Raw genomic sequence first — 24115 nt, 5'->3', positions numbered from 1 at the left:
TAACAGACCTGGACAACGCTGTTTTCTGCAACTAATTATCTCCAAATGCCAAGACATGATTCCACACACGGTACTTTTGTGAACCTCAGGATTTGCTTTCTGCACCATTATTTAAGCCTAAACAGAAGGGAGCAGCCAGCAGTGCCTAAAGCAGGTTGGATATCATATTATGACCTTTATAGTAACAAAAAAAAATTGCTTATGCTATCAGAAAGCCAGAACTTCTAATTAGCACAGGAACAGGATGGAGAGTGGGACTGATTATTTCCAAGGCTCGGGCTCATCCAAGATGCAAACGTTGTTCTGTCTTGGCTGATCTTTGGACTGAGAAGGCTGCTTGGGTCAAATAACAGCACAAAAAGTTTTCATTAGGTAATCCAACTGCAGCTGGGTTTGAAACGGCCATTATTCCACTGCTATGGTAATTCTTCTGTTTGGTGACAAGGAATGTTATTATTAGTAATAATATAGGGAAAAAAATTAGATCTGATTAACATCCTCAAACACACACTCTCATCCTTCACACCCAATGTTGTGCCTCCACAGTCCTAAACATGGATTTTCTTTTAATTTCTCTCTCCTTCATACAAGCCAGTCCTGCAACAGAAGCTTGTCCAAAGGCAGAAGGAACCTCAGAAATGACTCTGCAACACTGTCAATTTATTTGACACTTAATGGAGTGACAAGGGTCCTCCAGAGCTCCCCTTCCCAGCTCCCAAATCAGCTGATTACTGAAGCCTTTGTGGTTTGCAGCAGCAAAAGGTGGGAATGAGAGTGGAATAAATCAAACTGGCTGTCAGGGGGTGACACAGGAGAGTAAAATACCAGAGGAGAGACTTCACCCACAACACCCTCAGGCTGGGACAGGAGCAGGGGCCTTTCCCTGTGTCTGGGGAAAGGAAAAGCAGCCAAGGCTCAGAGGATGGAACTCTCCCATCCCTTCCAAGCTCAGGGATTGCTGGGAGGGATCCTGCTCTTCTCCAGCGTGCTCCATGCACATTTTAAATCATTTAGGAAACACGCTGGATCTCTGCGCTGCAGAAACTCTGCTTTAGGGCTGAATTATTTCAGTTGTAGAACACGACTGTCACTGCTCATCACACGTTTTCTAACCACTTAATACATGCAGATTTTGTTAACATTTCTCATTACAATTTCAGTAAAGGGAAACATCTGTTTCCCCCCCGCCTCAGAAAGTTACACTGCATCTTCCAAGCTGCCACATGCCTTTGAAATTCTGTGTTTAATCAACGCCATAATCTCTTCTTCCACAAAAATATCCCAGCATTCAGATAAGCAGCCTTGCAACAATTCCCCCTCCCAACATTTCAGCATGTTTAAATGTTTCCTAAAGAAAAGAGCAGCACTGAAAAATCCACACCAAACCCAAAGGTTTTGCTGACCAAACAGCGAAACAAACAGCACAAATCTTGAGAATACAAAATTTATTTCAAGCTTATAAAAGTCCTCAGCATTGAAAATTCTGTCACAAAACACAAACTGTACAATGGATATTTTCATTAAAGTTTGGAGTAATGATAATTAGTGCCAGATCTTTTCAGGCAGATCATCTCAGATCACACACACACAGCTTCTCCTCCAGGATGGATCAGTCTCACATGTGCCTCGCAGATGGCTGCTCCAGAGTCAAATGTCCCAGTGCAACCTCACTGCTCAGGACAGGAGGTTCAGAGTGCAGCCACCAGGGCTGTCCCAAGCCCAGCGCTGCCTCCTCTGGGCTCCTACTGCCTGCAGGTGTCGTGGAAAGCCTCGAGGGTTCGGAAGTCCCTCCACGTGGGTGGGAGGCCATCCTGCAGGAACTTCCCACAGCGCTGGCACGGAGCCTGGAACAGCTTTATGTAACTCCTTAACCAGGTCTAGAAGGAAAAGGGAGAGAAATTAAAGAAAACTGGATATGGGTGCTCCCCTTTGTCATTACTCTCGTCAAATAGGAGCAGCAAGGACAGAGGATGTGCTTTGGCCAGGCCCCAGTGAGGTGTTTTTATAAACACACTGAAGACTACAAGGTCACTGTAGAGCTGAATTCACACTTTATTAATCATCTCTTTTTTAGTCACTTAAGCAAATTCATTAATAAAAATTCCTGCCCTGAGAGCAGGACGCATTTGCAGCTCCAGAGCTGTGAGGGGAGGCAAGTGCTGCAAGGCCTCACATTTTCACTGGGATATAATTGTTCCTCCTGGTGGTGCCTTCTCCAGCTGAGCACTGGCTTGTGCCTTGCCATGATCTATCACCCCCTGCTGCACCCCCACTGCAGGCTGGGCTCTCCAGAGCTGAAGACAGAAGGACTCCCACATCCAGCTAATGAACTTCCTCTCTAATGCGATTTCAGGATCAATACTCGCTGCTCATAAAAATACTGAGCCATTTTAAACCTGATTACACTGATGACTACATAGATATAAAATAAATAAAAGGCTAGTAGTGGTGGTGTTTGTGAGGTCTCCAGGATGAGGTGAGAGATGAGAATCTGACTCCATGTTCTCAGAAGGCTGATTTATTATTTTATTATATTATATTCAAAGAATGCTATACTAAAACTATATTAAAGAAAGAGAAGGATACAAAGAATGAATAATAAAAACTCGTGACTGACTCAGAGTCCAACATAGCTGTGATTGATTAATTTAAAACAATTCACATGTTTGGATAAACAATCTCCAGACTACATTCCAGAGCAGCAAAACCTGGAGAAGCTGAGGTTTCTCACCTTCCCAGGAGAAGAAATCCTGGCAAAGGGATTTTTCAGAAAATATGACAGTGACAAGTAGTGCTGAACAACACAGGGTAAGTTGAGATGTTCCTTCACAAAGTTCCTGCCTCTGAAATGGGTTGTTCTCATCATCACACGCAGCAATGAGCATTGCATAACCCAATTCCCCACTTAAGGAGATACACAACTAAAAAAGCCCTAGACCAGCAGATTTATACTGTGAAGGATGCACATGAATCTTGTCATTTAAAGTCCTATTGAATTCCATCGATAAGAGAAAATTGTTCTCTAAAGAAGAGGTCAGCTGAGTTTATTGAAACAAATCCTTCCATCTTCATCAGAGTCTTCTCTATAGCAACCAAACCTTGGGCTGTCAATAACTCTCCTCCAGAAGAACCAGATCTTGTCTGGGTTGAGCAGTAAATATGGGGACAAGGGCAGCACAACTCTACAAGTAAATTGCTGTTATTTACTTCAGCTTGGATGGGCTTTGCTTGTACTATTAAGAAATCGAATTTTCTGAGCCATAATACAAAAATAGGTAAATGAAGTTAAATTGTACACTTGAGACATGTGTTGACAGAAAAGAAAGGAATGGGTTCTTCACTCCCATCAGAAAATTAGGGCTCCAGAAGATCCTGTCATGAGGATTGCACAAGTGACAGCTGAAAGGCCCAACATATTGACACTTGTGCTGGTTTTGCTTTGTTGGAAGCTTTGGTGTTTTCTCTGATCAATACAGCAGGGCCTTTGCTCACACAAACCACTTGTTCTACTCAACACTCATTTTCAGGACCACGTTGAACATGGATCTGACCAGTAATGGTTGCTTTCACCTTTCAAAACTGATTATTTTAAGATGCACTTCGCAAATCTCTGATCTTAGTGGCCTTTTTATTAAACAACCAATCCAGCACAGCAGGGAGGAGAGCCTGACTGCTCAGAAATTACACACTGCAAATTAAGGATGTAACAGAACTGGTGCTAAATACTCCTAAAGACAGTGAATGGCAAAATGAGATTTATGTTTCCCAAAGTCTCAGCTGCATTGCTGCAGGTGAAGGGGCAACATAAAGGAAGGAAGTGGAGGAAAAAGCCTGAATTGTAAAGAAAATCTCCCCAAATCCTCCTCTGACTGCAGCAGAGAGAACAGCAAGAGCTTCCACTGCCAAAATTCATCCTGGTAGAAGGAATCCTGAATCTTAATTCCTTGTATTCACCCTCTGATTAACACAGCGGCTTCTTATGCAAGTTTATTTCACAAATAGGATTCTAAATACAAAAAGTTTTAAAGGGGATAAACTTAAATCTGTACATCAAAGTAGAATTGTATTGGATTAATTTTATTCAGTAAGAGAAGATCTGAATCCTCCAGTATTTTCTTGCTTCTCCAAACACCTGCTGCTGAGCTGGGTGAGTACACACAGTTCCACAGGAACAAAATTTGGATACAAAATGGAACTTTCTGTAAATAATGCCCATCACTTTCCAAACTGGGCAAGCTCCTCAGCTGGATTACTAATACTGGGAATTTCAATTTCCTCTTACCAGGGAACTTTCAGTGGAGCAGATTTTGTACATGCAGAACTGTCCAAGGGCTGGCCCAAAGGACAGAGTTTGGTTGAGGGAGTTTTTCCTTCTGTTCTGACCTTTGCAGGCAGGAATCATCAGGCCAATACTGAGACCTGGACAGAAGAACCATTCCCTGCTTAGTTTTCCAACACCAATTCCCCCAGGGAATTGGGAATGAGATCTTCATCCCAGTCTCTTGGGAAATTCCAACTGCATCAGAGCTGCCTGTGTCAGTCACTGCGAACACACTCAAACTGGGCTGGAAAAAGGCGTCTTCCAACAGACTTACCATGAAAGACCTGACCACCACATCTGGCATCTGGGGCAGCTGGTAGTGCAGCAGGGCAGTGGTTGCATGATCTGTCACCTGCATCAGACCAAAGCAGAAAAAATACCTTTATTATTAAATCTTTATTCACTCCCCATTTCACACAGAGCAGCGTCAGCCTGCAGGAAAACCATGAATTCCACGGGGAGGTAGCAAAGCAGGGAGTACAAAGATTACTCAGTTTCATTTCCTCTGACATCAGGAATCAATTAATATGATTATGGTTTATAAATACTTGCATTACTAAAAGATTTCTGATAAAAAGCTTTTTAATTTCCCAGACAGAGCCATAGCAAGATCACACATCTGGGAATTGCACATGGGCACAATACATATAAAATGTGTATTTATAATAACAAGAATAATTACAAGAAAAATCAGGAAAACTAACCAGTGCTGACAGACTTTTTTTTTTTTTTTTTAATAAGTACAAATTTTCAAATTATTCTGGAAGGGGCAGTTTCTGACAGTTATGATACACTTTTCTAGCAGTATTCAGCCTGTCAGCTGTTATCAGCACAGTCAAGAGCTTACTGCTTCTTAGAAATTCCATGTTGAATGCAAGAAATTACTGGAAAAACTCTTTATGCTGGACAATAAAGAATTCAGAACAACAACACAACCACAAGAGCTCTTTCACAGATTTCAACTCATGAATCTCAATGGTCCTCATCAGTAATGTCAAAGCTTCCAACAAAATACATGACTTTACAGAGAGTGATTTAATTGTATTTTCTAGTTCTGGCATGGGAGTGGAGCTCTTCTCAGGGCCAGTCTACAGACTGTAGCAAAGTTTGAGTAAGAGGAAGTGAGAACTGAAATTCCCAGTGCTATTCCCAGCTAGCTCCAGTTGCTCCCCATTTGCAGTTCAGTCCAATTCAGCAATAGGAGCTGGAACACTCCAAGTTTCACTGGAGACAAGAGAGGCTCGTGCTTGAAGCTATTCAGGGAGGTGGTTTTGCCAAAGATATATTCCTGAATAAATCCATGTATAGCCAGGCTCTCATTCACACCACACAAACTTCCTCCACAGAGCTCTCCATCACATCAGGCTGACTGAATCCAGTTCTGAGTTTTTCTGCTATTTCAGACCCAGGATCTGCTCCCCACCATTCTCACACACCCAGCTCCCTCACTCACATGTGATTCTGACATTTGGAAGGCAAAACTTTCAGGACTTTGCACATCCTGGTGAGTTTGCAAAAATATTCACAAAAAGGACCCCGGCCTGTTTTAGCCATTCCTGTGTTACCATGTAAAAATAAATATGAGAAATAATGTGATGAACTGTGCATTAACAGCACAGCATAACTCAAACCAGCCATTGCTTTTAAACACATCTCATGCAGTGCTCAGAAGCCCCACCAGCTATCTGATTTTTTTTTGAGCTGGTGCTTTTATAGGATAGTAGCAGACATGTCAAAGAATAGGAAGTTCTGAAGATATTTATGAGCAGCCGTTCTCCTTCTGCTGTATTTCTACTTCTAACAAACTGTGGTTTGTTATTTTTCTTTTTTTTTTTCCTCCTGAACAACAAAGTTGTTTTCTCTTGGCACTGAAGGAAGTTGCTTAAAAAATACTGCTATTAACAAATTTAAATTGACTGGCCACTTTGGCAAAGTTGCCCATATGCTGTTGCTATTGTAATGTAAAGATAATGAGATTCCTTGGGGAGATGAAAGCCATCCCAGCATTGCTGGAACACTAATAATGCCTTCTGCACGAAAAGAAGGCAATTTCTACCCTAAGCAAGAGCTGATAGCTAAAAAAGATCAAAGTGGGTGTAAAATTTGAGGAAGAAAAGTGAAGGAATGACTCCCCACCCCTTCCCAACCCAGCAGAAAAGAGCTGGGCCATGGATAAACTGCCCAGGGCATGGGAGAGAAGGAGAATTTAAATCATTTAGCCCCCCCAAGATAACAGACAATGAGAGAAAACACAAACTGATCAAGATTAAAAAAGAAGAGGAAAAAGGAAAAAAAGAGGAGGGGGAAAAGAAAAAAAAATCCCAAAAGATCAATACCCAGCTTTCCTAATGGCAATACAATTTCACACCAAAGCAAAGCAAAACTAACTGTGGATGTGCCAGCTCACTTAAGGGACACACTTTTTCTTCCAGCCAAGCTGGAATCAGAAACTAATTTATTCTGGGTGTGGGATGATATTTTGTACATCTCAGGGTTTTATTTTATTAACTCCACTTTTATCGTTGCGCCTTACCTGCTGCTATCTAAGTTATCAGTCACTTTCTAATTTCTCTACTTTTTTTTTTTTTATAGGAAAACATATTCAGGGGAGCACACATCGATTGGGATAGCTCTGCTCTGGACCTTGAAATGGATTTTCAAGAGATCTTGCAGAAGAGCTCAATATTTCACAATTCATCTATTGAAAAGCACTTGTGTTTCTTGTCTTAAAAAAAAGGAAAAACAAGGATATCTCCTGCAGCAAAATTCTGCTGAATAAAATAGCCATTGTTGAACTAAGCACTTGGAGACTGAGGAAAAGAGACTTCAGTGACATGGAAAAAACAGATTTGGCAAAAAGTCTCATTTTTTTACAGGAAGAGTTGTAATGCATTGGAATAGTGGTGAGATTTCCAAAGGTGACACATCCAAAAATGGCTTTATTGGGCTTTGATGATACTGGTTAGTCACACAGCATTCCCAAAGATGGAAAATCCATTTAAAAAAATTAAATTATACAATTTACAGGGGGAGAAGGCTGAGCAAGTGGTTCCTGTAACTGGGAAAAGCAGCACAAAAGCAAAGACCTAAGGCACAGCTTTGCTCCACCACAGACCAGGTGGATGCAGCTACACCTGGCCTAATAAACAACATATCATGACTGAATTACAAAAGCTCTCCCTCTCCCCATGTATTCTATCTCACTGCCAGGAAATATCCTTCTCAAAAGTAAGTGCAGAACTTCCTTTAAGAGCCACAACTTTCCTTGCCACTCACTGCTTTATTCCCTCCAGCATGGCACTGACAACTCCATCTAATATAAAGGGATTCTTTAAATCCCCTGAAAGGTTTTTAATTTTTTTTTCCCAAACCCTTGTAAGTTCATGGCCTTAACAGTAGCCTGTAGCAATGAGCTGTGAAGGCTGATCACAGCACTGAGGGAAAGGGAAAAAAAGGAAGTTATTTTATTAGTGTTTAGATCTTTTATAGCGTGGAAAACTGCACCAATGCCTTTGCTCATTTCCAAGGATTCCCATTACTCAATTTTCTCTCCAGGAACAGATCTGAGTCTCTCTGGAGGGAATGTGGTGCCTGAGAGGTGCTGGGAAGGATGATGGATGGAACAGGCACTGAGGAACTCACACAAATCTCTGCACACCCTTCCCCACTTCCAGTTCAGGAAAGCACCACCACACTCCTCTGTAAAACAGGATTTATCAGTTCTTTTCAGACCTTGCAATGTTTAGTTATTATTTTGCTTGTTCTGCTTATTTGGACTGGGTGCCAGAGGTTTTATTTCACTCCAGGAGGTCTCTGGGGAGAGGCAGGGGCTGGTCCTGCCCAGGTGACCCTGGAGCCACCAGCTCCTCTCCTTGAGCAGCAGCAGCAGCAGCAGCAGAGCCCACGCTCTGTCTCATGCATGCATTCATCCTGCATGTGATCTCACTCTGAGATTATTGACAGGAATACATCTTCATACATTACAATACTTATGTGCCCTTGTGCTGGTGAAAATGCCAGCACTTTGGGATCACAGGGCTCACAAACAGCTTCTCCAAGTTCTGATAAAAATCTGCTTTGGGGAGAAGATCAAGCAAAATCACAAGCAGTTTGTGGCACTCCTAGACTGTTTAGGTGAAAATAAGGATGGGAATCTGAGATCAGAATGAAATATATGGGTTTAAAGCTTTTGCATATGATTTAAACAGCCAACCTCCTCATAGTATCCAGCAACACCAGCTCTGCTGCTCTTAGCTGAGCAGCTGCTTGACACCATCTCCCAGTTTGATCCCCTCCCAGCAGCTCCAAAATTCTGTTCTTCCCTCTTTTTTTGAATGCAACATTGTGAACATGGCACCATTCTTTACAATTAGAATTTTCAACCCTCTGCACAATGACTGGAATTATGCAGCCTTCATGTATACCAGGATTTAAGCCTCAGAATCTTTCCTTATTTCCTGTTTTATTCCTCCTCTTGCTTTAGTGGATCAAGAGGCATGAGGTGTTAAAATTAGGAGGTTTAAGATGAAAACATCTGCTCTTCCTGTGGAGTTTAAATGTCACACCAACATGGCAGCCTGAAAAACCTTTTCTTTGCTCCTTGTGCTTCTGCCCTTTGAGCATTCCCCTCTCTTATTTTCCCAGCTCCATTCTCTGGATCTAACCCTGCTGCTGCATTCAGTGCCTGTAAGGTTTGTTCACCCCAGGAGCAGATTCAGGAAGTCTCCAGGGAACTGGGAAAATGAGAGTACACTGGAACAGAAATGGCCCTCCAGGAGCTGCCCCCCATCAAATCACACACACCCAGGTTCCCTGCCTAATAAACAGGAGAAAGAAAAGCCTTGCTGACACAGCCAATGTTTGCAAACAAAAAGTCAGGACAAATTTAGCTTGGTTTGACAGGGTTGCATTGAAGATCAGAGGTCTCTGGTCCTACAAAGTTGTGCTGCAACCCTGTGAGGATGTGACAGGACTGCAGCTCCCCCAGGCAGGGATCTGGGGAGCTCCACATGTTTTATTTGTGTTATCACTGAGGACAGATTTTGGGAACTTGGTTGGGGTTTTAAAGAGGAGCAGCCCTGTCCTTCTGTACATTTAAAGGCAGCGGAAAGGGCTGCTCAGCCTCCTCCATGGGGGCAGCAGTTACTCATCCCTATTTTTCCTTTTTCTACATTGCCATACTGGTGACTGCCATGAGAAACACATTTCAAGAACATTCAGATGTGCTCTGACACATTTACTCATGATTTTTTAGTGGCATGAAAACATTTGTTCAGAAAATCCTGCAGTACAGATCCTACCCTGGTAACAGAGTGTGATAGTTTCTGTAACACTATTTTATCTATTTCCTTCATTTTGCTACTCCTAAATCACTACTCCTGGGTATTACAAATAGACACAAGTGCAGCTTTAGAGAATAAAGAGGAAATCAAACCAAGCACTGCACCACAGAGAATTTACTATGCTGAACCACAGCACTTTCTGTCACCTGTTTGAAAACTTGACGTGGGTCTCAGCCTTAACTTCTTCAACTATCAGCTCAATCTACACCACCTATTGATTAGAAGCTGCCATCACCTTCCATTTTTATCACATTTCTCAGGCAAGAATCTGAGAGCTCTATGCAACCAATTCAGAGAGAGCTCCTGTGAAGTCAGCAAATATTACCCCAGCCTGAGGGATGAGAAACTCAGCCAAAGAGAGGTGAAGGTGTCCAAGGTAACACAGTGACAGAGCCAGCAACAAAATCTATAAAATTACTATAAAACCCCCCTACAAACAGTTGTTCAGCTGATACAGAACACCCTTTCCCTGAAGTCTTTCTGGGTTGGATTTATTTTTTGGTAAATATGAATAATTTGGTATTTATCAAGAGAAAACTGGACAACAGGAACTTAGGAAGAGAAGAAAGATTCTCATTTATCCATACTGCAGCCACAGAGGCAGCAGGAAGAGGGGTATTTTATGTTTTCTCACTGATCTCTTCCATCTTCTGCTCTGAAAGCACCACCTGGACATGAAGGGAAATTTATTCCACTTATTTATGCATCCTAAGTCCTTAACATGGACATCTAAGCAAACTGGACATTTACTGAACTCTGTTATCTTGCTATAGACAATTATATCATCAAAACCTGATTATTTATTATCATTTAACACAAATTTCAGCAAGTTATTCTAAACAAAAACATCCAGGAGGACAATTTTATGCCCAAATGAGTGTACAACCAAACACGCACAATGGGAAATTGAGATGATGCAGGTCATTCCATAACCTTACATTTATTCCACTGCAAACATCACTTTAAAGCAGGCTGATAAACAAATGCTGTTTTACTTCCTGCTCTATTACCCTACTTGATGCTAAAATAGAAAGAATATTTCAACCACTAAATCTCCGGGGTAAAGAATCAACTGCAGCAAAAATTCGCTTTAATGCCAGGCAGAGAAGGGAGAGCAACCCAGCTCCCCAAAAGCTGTCTTTGATCTGCAGCAGGGCAATATCCCAGGTCAGCATCCTCCCCTCTTGCCTGCCTCAGAAATCCTGGAAGGGAGCTGCACAAGCACAGCCAAGATGCCGGAGTTGTGACCCCTGTTTTTAAACCCTTTCGAGTCCCTGACCCCCATTTGCTTCACAAACTCCAAAGGAGGATGAAAGGAGCCAGAGCAGCAGCTGGAGGCTCCAGCTCCTTGAACTGAGGCTTGAGGGAAGGGAAACTGGAATTTAAACTTGGATCAATGTGAACTTACAGCATTCTGACAAGAGGCCTTCAAAGAGAAATCTTCCCTTCCTTGAAAATAGCAAGATATAGATCTTTCTAAAATACACTTTAACCCTTTTAGCAGTTTTATTTTTATTGCTGCCATTCTCTCATCAGGCTTCTCTTACTTTATGGCACAACATTCATTCCAGTAAGTCCCTCCTCTGGCTTACATCATCGTGGGAAGAAGGGTAGGCAAAAATAATGCCATGGAAAATATTTCCAAACTCATTTTGGAAAGGGGGTTCCACTGATTTATTGAATTCAAGCTCTCAGGAATGTGAGGCAACAAACCCCAATGAAAACAACAAAGCAAAATCCAAATGAACCTGTAACCTTTCTGCCCCAAAAGATTTAAACTGATTTCTCATGAAATTTTAAGACTAGTGTGGTATAATCTCTGATTTCCTATTCCAAACCATGGGCTGGAACTGTGATGGGAAATAAATCCAAATTAAATAACACTAGAAGTGATCTTCTTTTCTACTCACAGTTTTTCATCATTACAGATTATTGTTTGCTATTTGCAAGTTGTGATGACAAAGAATAAATTCTGAATTATTTAACATAAAGGCCCAGATATTTAAAATCAATTCCACATATGTGCCTTAGGTAGAGAGAAATGATGAGAGACTTACCTTCTGAAAAACTTGATAGTTTGATTTAGACCATATGTCAAGCTACAGTAGGGAAAAAAGAAAAAAGTTATAAATTACTACAGATCAAGAAGCAGCTTTGGAGAGAAAATGGATCAACAAAGATGCATCTCTGAGTTCACTCTTTTGACCCCCTGCCCTCACCTGTTGCAATCCAAGAAAGGGAATTAATAACATAAGATTTCCTTTGTATTGCAATGAAGAATGGACAGAGTTCAGCAGAGATTCAAAAAAAAATATACATACAAGACCTGTTGAATTAATGAGTTCTCTTTAAAAAAGCAAAATCTTCATTTGTATGGGGTTGTGGCTGATCTATGCAAATATTCATCAGCTTGAGTGTGTTTCCAAAATGAGGGCATTTTTATTAAGTTTATGCTTGTCTTGTGTTGAGTAAGTGATTCAGTTACAAACGACACAAAGAGCATTTAGCTGAATTAAGCCAAAGCTTTGGGTCTACTGGGGCTAAATAAAACATCCCTCAGGAAACTGCATTTACATTTGCAGACAAAAATCACACTAAGAGAGATTTAAGGTTGTAGATAACTGCATACATCCATGACTTAAACATGTGCTCAGCTACACACAAACAAAAAGAACAAAATGAAATTTAAGATTTCTTAGCTCTGGTGTTTAATAATTCCTACTGACATGTCAATGCTTTCTTAGCCAGCCCTGTGGAACAGCTCAGACTCTGTCAAGGAAAAGCAGCAGGGAAAAACAAGAGGAGCTTCCATCAATCCCAGACTTGCAAATCACTTTTTTCCAACAGATCCGAGTGTACTCAACAATTCTGTATGCACAGAACTTGTCACAGGAAAGGTGTTTGATAAAGCATTAATCTCAGGAATCTCAGTCTAGACAGAAGAAGTTCTGAGTGAATTTATGAAGCAGGAGTAGCTCCTCTAGTGCCTGATACCAGGGTTGGACACACGTGTTCTCACAAGGGGGTTCTCTCTTTTTTTGGTACAACTGATTATTTCAGCTCTGCCTTAGGTGCCCATACATTCCAACTGACAGTACAACTCTCCAAAGGCACAAGAAGAGTCTGAAATGAAGGAAGTCATGTGAAGCGAGTAAAACACATTAGAGGGAGGTGAGGGAAGCGAGGGGGAAGGATGCTGAGTCCAAGTGATTAATTCACCATGCTAAAAACGGGCAGAATGCTAAAAGCTCTCACTCTTGTAGGAGCAGCAGTGTGAAGTGGCCCAAGCCCAAATCCTGCCCAGTGACTCCTGGGTCCCCAGAGCTCAGAGGGGACAGGATGATGCTAAAGCTTCAGAAGCTGCTCCAGGATCGATGTTTCACAGCTCAGCACTGCTGACCTTGCCCTGAGACAAAAGGCAGCTGATGTCTCAATGTCCCAATGCCTTCTCCAGGCTGGATGGGGACAGCAGTACCCTGAGGCACCTCCCTGCAAACCTGCTAACATTTCCTGGCTCTTGGGGTGAGATCAAGAACCTCTGTGAACACCAGCATTCAGACCTTGACCCAGGCTTGATTTATTATCCCACTTGGGAAGGCAGCACTGCACTTCCAGATTAGAAAGGCCTACATTTGAAAATAAAAAATTAATGTATATTAAAAAAAAAAAAACCACCCTGTTTTAATGTAATTTACAGCTTTTCTTTGACTGCAGAGTTGCTGTAATTGGAATGTATAGATGGTTTGCTAATCTCCAGTGATCAAACCAAGTATGTGATCCCCTCTAGTTAGGCTCAAAAAAAAAAAAAGTCCACTTCAGATGCTGCTTTAAGATGAGTCCAACAGGTTCTGAATGTTCATTAGTTGGCATGGAGATGGGAAAGCTGAAAAAGTAATGAATGCCTGTCTTACAGACGTGATGTTATCCATGTTAAAAAAGGAAGAAAGAAAAAAGAAAGAAAGAAAAAGCCACTAGCCCCTGCTCCATGCATACATCCTAAATGAGAGCCCACCTCTCCCTCCTGAAACTGAGGATTAAGGCAGAGGCAGATTAAAGAATGCATCGTTATAGGTCTATTATTCTTCAACTTTTCACTTTCAATCAAGACACACATTTGTAACTAAAAAACTGCTGAAAGCACAATTTCAGGGCATCCTCTGCATGTGAATTAAACAGGGGCTTTCTCTCCCCTGTGCCCCTCTCCCCAGCCAGCCCCAGCAGCTGGAACAAGAGGCCGTTTGCTGAAGGTCGCGGAGCGATTTCAAAGGCGATAACAAACCAGAATGTTCCCTGCATCCCATATCAAACAGGTCCGGTGCCAACACTTATTAGAGAAATCAGATTCAACCCCCCCTTCACCCAAACACACACACAGCCAGCTTTGAAGTGGTGAGAATGCAGGGATCAGAAATTACCCCAGAGACAGCTCTGCCTGTCTTTGAAGCTTTCCTTTGATACCACTATTTCTTCTCCTCTCTTACGCTAGGAGGCTAAAAGCTGCCTTTTCTTATTGATATGGGGTAATTAATGAAGCCCTAGCATTAACATAACCCAAGTTCCTGAACATGAGAATTCAACAGAGACACTTATGTTTCTTTAGTTAAGTCTAAGGGATGCAAAATAGGAATTTGGCTAGTGCCCACATGCCCCGTCAAGGTGGTTCTTGGTCTCTGCATCAAAAGAAAATCATGGTATCATCATGCCAAAAAAATCCCAATATGATTTTTTTTGTTGGCAGATCAATGACTCAGCTGCCCTGTGAAGATGAGCTGCATAGCTTCATTTAGTCAGGAATCAGGAAAACACTAGTAATTAATTACCATCCATGGTTAAATTTCAATGCACAACAAGCATGTCACAGTCTGAAATTAAGGGTGGCACTGTGCCACCACTAAAATCATGAGGGTAATTAAAATGCATCAGCCTGTGGTGGACATGAAGGGTTAGGATGGTGAGCAACAGCAACTGTGAGCAGGTCCAGCACCCACGACATGTCAGAGCCTGCCAGATCTCACTTATTGTTTTTGCAAAGTGGCACCAAAAATGTCCAAGTTATGCAGCTGGCAGCTTGGCAAAGACATTCTGCAGGGTCTGTGAATAATTCACGAGAGAGGTACATGAGGCACTCAAGAAATGCAATGATTCTGTCTGTATAAGCAAAGCTTGAAAAAAACCCCCAGAATGGCTGGTCTTGTTTTACTCACTGCAAGCTTAAAACTTCTGCTCTTTCACCTTAATTTTGAAAGGATTTAAATGGATAAGAGGGAGAACCCAATTTAGGGAGACTTCAGCAGAGACCACGTGAGGCTCTCATGTAAGCACCTGTCAACGTGCACAGCTCAATGTGTGAGCACACAGCAACATAAAGCAACCTGGAAAATGCCGTGTCAGCTTTCCTGGTAACTGCTGGTGTGTCACTGTGCAGCTCCACCACCAGGAGAAAAACCCAGATTTGGGGTTTTTTTGCCAGACTTGCCTGACTGAAGGACCAGAGGAGTCTCAACAGCTCTGCTGTTTGCACTTGTCTCTTCCTTTTATCTCCCCAGCAATGTAGAATTTGCTAAAAACCAGTGTATTTTCAGTAATAAATGATGACTGTTCTGATCATAGGGGAAATCTTTGGCCTCTTTTGTGCACAGTACATTTCTCACTTTGTGTCTGTGTGACCAGTCTCCCAGAGATGGCCATTTCTCTTTTTTTAAATACCAGTGAACACATCTGGTTGCCTCAAACCCCTCTCTACTTGTAAAAAGTATTTTTCCACTGAATTTCGCTTTTTGCATTTAAAGGCCTTTCCAATGTGTGCAGTTTGGAGGGTGACTCAACAGACCCTCATCCAGTTATTTAAGTGCAAAGAAGATTTATCCAGTGTCCCTTCTTCAGCTTGCCTTACAGAAAAGAGGCACTTCAGCATTGCCATATTGCATGTTAGCACCTAATTCCTCATCTCCCTGTTGTTTACAAATATTAAATGTTTCCTAGGAATACATAAGCTAAGTCCCAAGTCAACAATGACTGTGTAAACTGCTCCCTGGAAAAATTATCACCGCCCACTGTGTTCCTGAGGGTTCTCCATATTTCTGTTATTTAATAAGGATGATACTCACTGATCTTTTTCTTACTTTTTTGGTGTGTTTCTCCTTAATGCTGGTGCATTTTTCATGCTATCAGGCTAGCAACTGAGAAGGCAGAATGGTGCAGAAGCCTCACTGAAGTACCTTCCCAACAGCATCTGTTGTGACAGGGAAGGAATTGCAATGGACTCTGTTCCTAACTGACTGCAATCGCTCATTCCCAGCAGGCACAATAAGGAAAGCAAATCATTGTGAGAGCACAATCTTAATTCTTATTCTCCAATTACCAGAGTAGTTAATTAGTGACAAAAAAAAAGGAGCTCACTGTTTGTCAATATGTGCTCCAGTTGGCAAAACTAGCAAACTACGCATTTATTTAATCTTCCAAGCCAAATTTGCTCATGATTTAAGTGGCTCCAACTCCAATTCTACTTCAGTCAAATGAAATGTTCCTATTTATACCTAAAACAGAGACCTTCAGGTTTGCAAAATCTCTGGGATGCCCACTGGAATAGCAAAGTGCCACGTAAAGGTCACAGGTTGGTGCATCCTTGCAGGAGCAATGACACAGCCCAGGGTTGGACACAAAGCTAAATGAGCAGAGAACAGACTCCCCTGCAGACTGGCTTAAAGCAAGAAATGAGCCAGGTGTTAACAGCAATGCTCTGGAGGAGCAGAGCTGCTCCCCACTGACAGCAGGCAAAGGTTAGTGCCCCGTGCCCAGAGCTGGCCTTGGCAAGTCCTGCTGTCCCCTGGCAGCAAACGATGGCAGAGGAACAATGTGCAGCTCCCAGGAGAGTTCACCTTGAGCTCAACAGAATCCCAGTGCCAGATGCTGAGTTTCAGAAAGGAACTCCTTACTTAGCTTTTCAGCATATATAGCATTATTGTATTTCAAGGGAGCTTCAAAGGAAACTGGATTCATCAGAGAAAACGAGCACACCCAAATGAAGTGTGACATGGGAATCCATCACACACTGTCAGTGCTCTCTCAGCACGCCATCATTCCACTTCCATGCAGAACTTGGGGTGAAGAGGGGCTGCTGCTGGAGCTCTGTATTTATATGCAAATATACAGGGACTAGAGAGCAGCTGCTTCTGTGGCAAACTGGTATTTAAACCTGCCTATCTGAAAAAGGCAAATTAAAATTAAGCAATTTTTATTTTACTACTTCTTAGGCCATTCCTCCGCCCTTTGAGGAAGAATGTCTCACCTGGGAGATGGAGCTGCACTATTTCCTTCAGCAGCTCAGCTCCTGGCCTTTCCCAGAGAACAGAGGTTCAGACTCAGAGCTGCTGAACTCTGGGTCAGCACACAACGTGCTTCTGTGTGCTGAAACACAGTTATCACTTCTGAAAGGAAAAGAAGTCTCACCTCATTATAACATGGCCTATGGGTGCCAAATATTCATCTTGATATAATGAACTTCTTATTTTAATAGGCTTCATAATCAGAAGAGAAAGCTCCAGAGAGACAGTGTGAAACATGGAGGGATTTAGTGCTGTAACTGGAACAGAGAATCCTGGTGGAAGTCTCAGGAACAGAGACCCTTCCAGCCTGGAAAGAGACCTGAGCTGAGCCAAGGCCATCAGGTCCTGTTAACATCTCCTGATGTGCTGAGGAGAGCCAGATGGAGAGTGTGCAGGCACAGGAAATCTCAGGGTTCAAGCAGGGTGAGCTGTTCACAAAATAAATCACTTGTGGAAACAGGTAACACTTGCTGTAGTAGCTGCTGTTCAAGACGTGCTGCTGCTGGCAAGCAAATTCTTGAGGAGCACCTACCAGTGATCCTGTCTGTTGTGTTTATCAAGCCAAAAACACCAGCCCAAGATTTCTCAATGGCTCTCAGAAGAGAGAAAACTGAACCTTGGGCTGTTGATGTGCTGGTACACTGCAAAAATGTTTTCTCAGCAGACACTATGAACACAGCAACTGGGGTCTAAGGTGATAAATCAGAAATTCAAGCAAAGGCTTCAGAGCTTAGAAAGAACTCAGAGATATGGGGATGCAAAACCCAAGCAAAACAAGACAGATTTAAACTGGAACATTCTGCAGACATTCTGAACCTTTTGCCAGTTTTGCATTTCCAGTGTGCCTGCAGTGGGATCCCAGTTATCTGCCATGAAAACAGATGGAAATGAAGTGCAGTGCTGCTGGAGAGGCTGTGACCTATTGTATTTGCAGAGCCCCTCGTGGCAGGAAGGAATGATGAATCTGACTCCATGTTCTTGAAGGCTAATTTATTATTTTATGATACTATATTATATTAAAGAATGCTATACTAAAACTATACTAAAGAATACAGAAAGGATACTTACAGAAGGCTAAAAATGTAATAATGAAAACTCCTGACTCTCTCCAGAGTCCCAACACAGCTTAGTCCTGATTGGCCAAAGAATGAACTCACAGCAGAAACCAACAAAACAATCACCTGTGGTAAACAATCTCACATTCCACATGTGAGCACAACACAGGAGAAGCAAATGAGATAAGAATTTGTTTCCCTTTTCCTCTGAGGCTTCTCAGATTCCCAGGAGAAAAATCCTGGGCAAAGGGTGTTGGGGAAGATGAAACAGGAAAGCCTTATAAATATGATTGCTTGGCAAAAGATTTTGAGAATATGGAAACTATAAGTGAGACTGAAATGAAAGCAAGCTTTGAGATACCTTAGTTGCTGAACAACTGGAAAACAATGGTGTGGCCAGCTGAAGGTTGATGAAACAATTCCCTCTGCTTGCAGAGTCAGAGGGTCAGAGCAGACCCTGCCAGCTTGGCAGAAGGGGTCCAAAGAGGAGTTTTTAGGGTTTAAAATGTAACACAGTATGGTAATGTAATGATTCTTATGGGCTTTATGTAACTGCTATAGGATTTGTATCTTGTACTAGATTGGTTAGTGAGAATTAGAATATTCAGCACAGAAGATTTATTGTATTGTAATGGGAACCTCGCTCTCTTATCCTCTTTTACTCTCTCATTTTTACCACGCTCTTGCCTTCTCTCTCTTTACTTCTCTCAGGCCTGCTCCAGCTGTGTTTGGCAGCTCCCAGCAGGGCCCTGCACCCAGGCCCTTTACAATAAACCCCAAGTTCCATGACCTGGCTGCAGAGATCTCTCATCTCCGTCTATCCCTACCGTCCTACCCCTTGTCACTCCTACAGAATGGATTTTTCAGAGAATGTGAGTGACCCAGTGCCCCACCCTGTGAGTGCCCCACCCTGTGAGTGCCCCACCTTGTGAATGCCCCAGTGCCCCACCTTGTGAGTGCCCCACCCTGGGAGTGCCCCACCCTGGGAGTGCCCCACCCTGTGAATGCCCCACCCTGTGAATGCCCCACCTTGCCATCCTCGGTGTAGACGTTCTCGCTGTAGCCCTTGACGATGGTGCGGTCGATGAAGAGGCTCCGCATCACCACGATCACCTTCAGCACCTTCCCCAAGGTCACCTGGCAAGAGCAGGACAGGGACACAAACGGGCTCAGGGTGAGCTGGTGGTGTCTGAATTAGTAAGACCAGCGAGTTAACAGCTTAAGTTGATGCAATTTCAGTTTTCAATATTTTATAGAGAGACCAAAATAAAAGATCTAAAAGCAGTGTGTGATATGAGGAGGAGAGATGCTATAAAGTGCAGAACAAACAAACATTCATTTGCAACTGAAAATGTATGAGTTCACAGAATTCCCTTGTGCAGACACGACACTGCCAAGCAATTCTCTCCATTTTATTAACACCACAACTCAATAACTTGTCAAAAACAATGGGCAAATGTGATTATTTTCGATGAATTTGATATTCTCCAATATAAGTCCACTTAGAGAAAAACAATTTGAAAGAGGAATCGGACTCTCCTAATGCTGGCTTGTAAAAGCATACCATGAGTTTAATGGAAAACATTTTCTGTCCAATAAAAATGTAAAACTATTTCAAAGGAAACTACAGCTTAAAGTAAAAATGTTACATTTTCAAAGGTTTAATTTCCTTCTGTGAGGGTGTTAAAGTGCAAAGAATAAAACTAGTATAATGGAAAATACAGAGGGTCAGTCAGAGTATAACAACAGAAACAAGCCTAAATTATATTATTGACAAAAATGCAATAATGAAGGCATTTTAATCTAAAAATCAATTTACATTTCAAAGATGAAGTTGTACTTCAATACTGTTAAGATGTGTGTCTAACAAGGATCTTGCGTTTGTATTTTGTTATGCAGAGATTATTAGAGAGTTTTTCCTCACCCACAAAAGCATAAAACTGAGATAAAAAAGAAACAATTAGCTCATTTTAATATTTCCTAACCAGCAGCAGCTCATTTTCTGCCAGTGTTCCAACATTTCATCCTGTATAGATTAACACCCACTAAAACAAATGTGTTTTTACTGCTGACCTCAGCAGACAAATCCACACCTAAAGAAACCAGTCAATATGCACCTTTATTGATCTGTTGGATGTTATTCCTTTGTAACTTCTGGTAATGACTGCTGCCCATCACCTTGTTCCAACACCAACAGCCCCAGCCTGAGCTGATTTAATCAGCACAGAGCAGGACAGAGCCACAAACCCTGGACAGAACTGATGCCAAACCTCTGGCACAGAACAGGGAGAACTCCAGCAGGGCAGGACAAATTCGCAGCAAGAGAAAAGACAGGAGAACAGGAAGGGGACACAGTGACAGCCATCAGACAGGCTGCCAGGCATAATGCTGCAAGAACATAAAAAGTGGGTCAGAAGAATGGGTAATTTGTGAAGAAAAAAATGTGAAAGGCTGAAGGACAGGAAGTTGTATCAGGGCCTGAGCGATGCACACACCAGGAACCATGAACATGTATGGAAACCTCACATTGTGCTGTGAATTTTGGTTTAAATGCAGTATCTTGCCAGGGTACTCTTAAACAAGGTCTAGTTGGTCCTCATATACAAAAAACTGGCAGAGTTATTTCAGCACCTGGCACTGTATTAATTAAGTTAGAAATGCAAAGTCATTACCCAGAGGTGCCCAAGCTATGATGCTGATCACCACTGGAATCACAGAGTTTTGTCATAATTGCTAAGATGAGGAAATGAATAAACTTTGAGAAAAGTTGCCAGCACATTAAGAGTTAACAGTTTTCAATTTATTTTTCTGCATTATTAAAACTGGCACTTCAGTGGGATATTGGTCTGCTGAGAGAACAGACTCTTATTTATAAATTCACACTAGGCATCCACCATACATAACAAAATTAAATGGAAGAAGACATTTTAAAGAAAAAGAAATCTTAATGGAAGAAGGATAAGGCTGCCCTACAAACACCCAGACCCAGCTTTCTCTATAATATTTCCTATCCTCACTGCCTTCACACACTTTAGTTGATGCTCCCTTCCTCCCTCTTTCCCTTTCCATTGTGCATTCACAGCACCTCCCGTTGCTGCCAGGTAGAAATAAATCTGAGGTTGATCTGAAGCTTGTGTGGGATGTTCCTGAAAATCCTCAGAGTGAACAGTGGAACATAATACAGTGAGAAATCCTGTGTGTGGCACTCCAGCTTGCTGGAATGAACTCACTGCTGGCCTCAAACCTCCTCCCCACATGATTCACCTGCACTCATGTTCCTGCATTAGCTCCCTGCCCTTTCCCAGGTGATCTGACTTCACACCCTTCCAGTGGTTCACTCCCCACTCCAGAATCCATCACAGCACTGAAATGTCACATCCTGCACAATGTCCAGGACAAGACCTTGATCAGGAACTTGCCTGACCACAGAAATTCAAAATTCCTGTCTCCCACATGTGTAAGGAGCTGTGGAAACCCAGTTTTGGCTGGGTACCTCAGTGAGCTCCTGAGAAAGGTCATAGAGCTGCACTTCCCCTTTACAGGGGCACCCAGGCACCCCAGAAATCCAAACCTGGGCTGGGTTGTCTGAATGAGCCCTTACAGTGCTCTGGTACTGAAACAAAAAACTTCCCTCTTTTGTACCACTCTTGTTTTGACAAGAGATTCCTGCAGATTTTACTCCGGCTGGGAGAGAGATCGAGACACTGAGATGATTTCTGTAGGACTGGATCATTAGTCAAGTCTGACAGAAGCAGGAGTTTTGTAAAAGAGCAGCTCAGAGAAATTACAGTTCATGGTTTTGAGAGCACTGAAAGAATGAGGGTAGTAGTACAAAGAATGAACAACAGCCTGTCACCAGACTGGGGGATGCTGTGAGACGTGGAAGCCACAACTCTGCTCCACAGCTATTTTCAGGGTGAAGCACATTCCATATTGTACACACAGCAAATGCAATAGCCTTTATTTTTTCCTCCAGTAATCAAGATTCATAACTATTTCCAGGGCTTAATGTTTTTTGTTCAATTCTGCTGTATTTTACAAATCATGTTTTTCAGCAGATCATTTTATTCCAATCCCTGCTCACTTTGGCTGCTTGGAGGCCGTGTTCAGAACAGATCTATGTATGGGACGTAATTTACACTTACAGTCATGCAGCTGTGTCCCTCCAGATCACCTGAAAGAAGGTAATAAAACACTAATGCCTTTGGTAAACCAGAAATTTGATAGTTCTACTCCAAGCTCCAAAAGTGCAGATCTCTCCTGGAGGTCCAGACTCACCCAGATGGTCTCTATTTAATGGGCACTGAAATGTCCCTGCATTTCCACAGGTACCAACTGAGAGAAATTTCCTTCCGTGTTCAGAAAAGATACCTTTCAATTGTGACAAAATGGCAACAATTTCCCTTCTAAGCCAAGTTTTCCTATTAAATTTCAACTTCTCCTGTCGATATCCTGTTAAGACAGCACTTGGCTTTTTAATGTTTTGCCTGAAGGATATATGCCAACTCGTCCTTGATGTAGAAAATTTTAATTCAAATCAATACATGTACAAGGTCACTTTAAAATTCAATTAATATGAATGAAAAAATATGCCCCACAGTTCTGTGAGCTGAAAATGGAACAGTTGCAAGTTAAATACTTCTGTAGCTTCTGTTTTGGGCTGTGTAATAACAACATGCTTCTAACTTCCTTTTAACTAAAGTATACTAAATTCAGACAGTTAAGTTATTCATAAATCCCCTGCTTCCTAAAATGGCAAGCCCAAGAAGAAGGTAGGACAGGCAGCTGATTGAAATCTGCAATATTATGCAGCTTTTCTGACAAAGACATATAAAATAAAAATCTTCTTGAAATATCCCAGTTTTAAAAATATTTTGTCTATCACCAAGATAAATCTCAAGGAGCATCTGACAGACACAGTATGCCAAGAAAGGGAGAGGGGGAAACAGAATAATCAGGGAGAATGACTTAGATAATTTCTTGTAAGACTGCTAAAAAAAGTTCCCATTTAACACCAGTTATAATTATAAAAGAAGAAAGTACCTTTCCAAGTAAGTCAAAATCAGGGTCCACATGAGTTTAAAAAATGAAAAGGATCAAAATTAATTTACCATGCCAGAACTCTGCCTGGAGGAATCAGTTTGAATTCCCCCCTTTAATTTTGCCTCCTCCCTGAAACTAATATAAAGTGAAAAGCCCTTTTATCAACCATTTAAACAACACATTAACAAATGTTCTTTCTTAAAATTTATTTAAGTTTGATATCAGGAAAATGTATGCTGACAACATTGAGCTGCCATACTTTGTGAAATGAAAAATTCCCAAAGCTGCAGATTTCCCCTCAGCATTCCAGGGAATTTGCTGCTGATTTGAGCTGCAGATGCTCTGCAATGCAGAGCTAAAAGAAAGAAAACATTATTTTCAGTTAACATGGGCACCTCCCCACTTCTATAAAAAGGAGCACAAGTGTGTGTGTGGTTTTTTATTCACCTCAGAAATAAGGCAACATCCAAGCAGAGATGTAACCAAGCTACAGATTTCCAGCAAAAGGCCAGACACCTGCTCCTTGCCATGGAACCAGCCATAAGCTCAGCCTCCCACTCACAGATCCTTCTTACTAATCAGTACAATGCATGGAAATTGTATTTAGATATGCTGAAAAAAAAAAAAAAGGTTTTGCATTAAAAATAAAGTTTTAAAAAAAACCCCAACACACAGACTTTCAACTAGATTTTTTTCCTCTCATTTTTTATGTCTCATCTGCTGCTGGTATGGCTGCTTTTTCCCTCACATGCTCATTATTCTTTAATGATGCCTATTTGTAAATAGCAAGATAAGATGCAATTAAGCCATTAGAGTCTAAATAAACAAACATACTAATTAGGTTCTTTACACGGATTTCTTTTTTTATGCAAGGGCTGGAATTTACCTTTCATTAGTCTAACCTAATTGCAATAGTGCCTGATAAAAAGTCAACATAAATGAAGGACTTTAAATGCTCCCACCATATGAAGGATGAGCTGGCTCTTTTCCCTCACTAACTTTCCCTTTTCTCTTAATAAAGCAAAAAAA

At 41.8% G+C, this 24115-nt stretch overlaps 1 protein-coding gene across 1 annotated transcript in view; it reads right to left on the bottom strand.

Annotated features, from left to right (window-relative positions):
* Positions 1 to 1428: 1428 nt before the first annotated feature.
* Positions 1429 to 24115, bottom strand: part of MED27 (mediator complex subunit 27) — an 85698-nt gene continuing 63011 nt past the window's right edge. Inside the window, exons 5-8 of the mRNA XM_064727595.1 lie at positions 19073 to 19180; positions 11721 to 11762; positions 4596 to 4673; positions 1429 to 1877 (exon numbers count right to left, since the gene is read on the bottom strand). Of these exons, the coding sequence (XP_064583665.1) occupies positions 1743 to 1877; positions 4596 to 4673; positions 11721 to 11762; positions 19073 to 19180 (363 nt within the window). The 3' untranslated portion in view covers positions 1429 to 1742. The remainder of the gene's footprint in view (positions 1878 to 4595; positions 4674 to 11720; positions 11763 to 19072; positions 19181 to 24115) is intronic.

This window comes from Zonotrichia leucophrys, chromosome 17, assembly GCF_028769735.1.
Source record: "Zonotrichia leucophrys gambelii isolate GWCS_2022_RI chromosome 17, RI_Zleu_2.0, whole genome shotgun sequence".
Lineage (NCBI taxonomy): Eukaryota > Metazoa > Chordata > Aves > Passeriformes > Passerellidae > Zonotrichia > Zonotrichia leucophrys.
The sequence above is the reverse complement of the archived record's forward strand: the minus strand, read 5'-3'. Positions and strand labels throughout refer to the sequence as shown.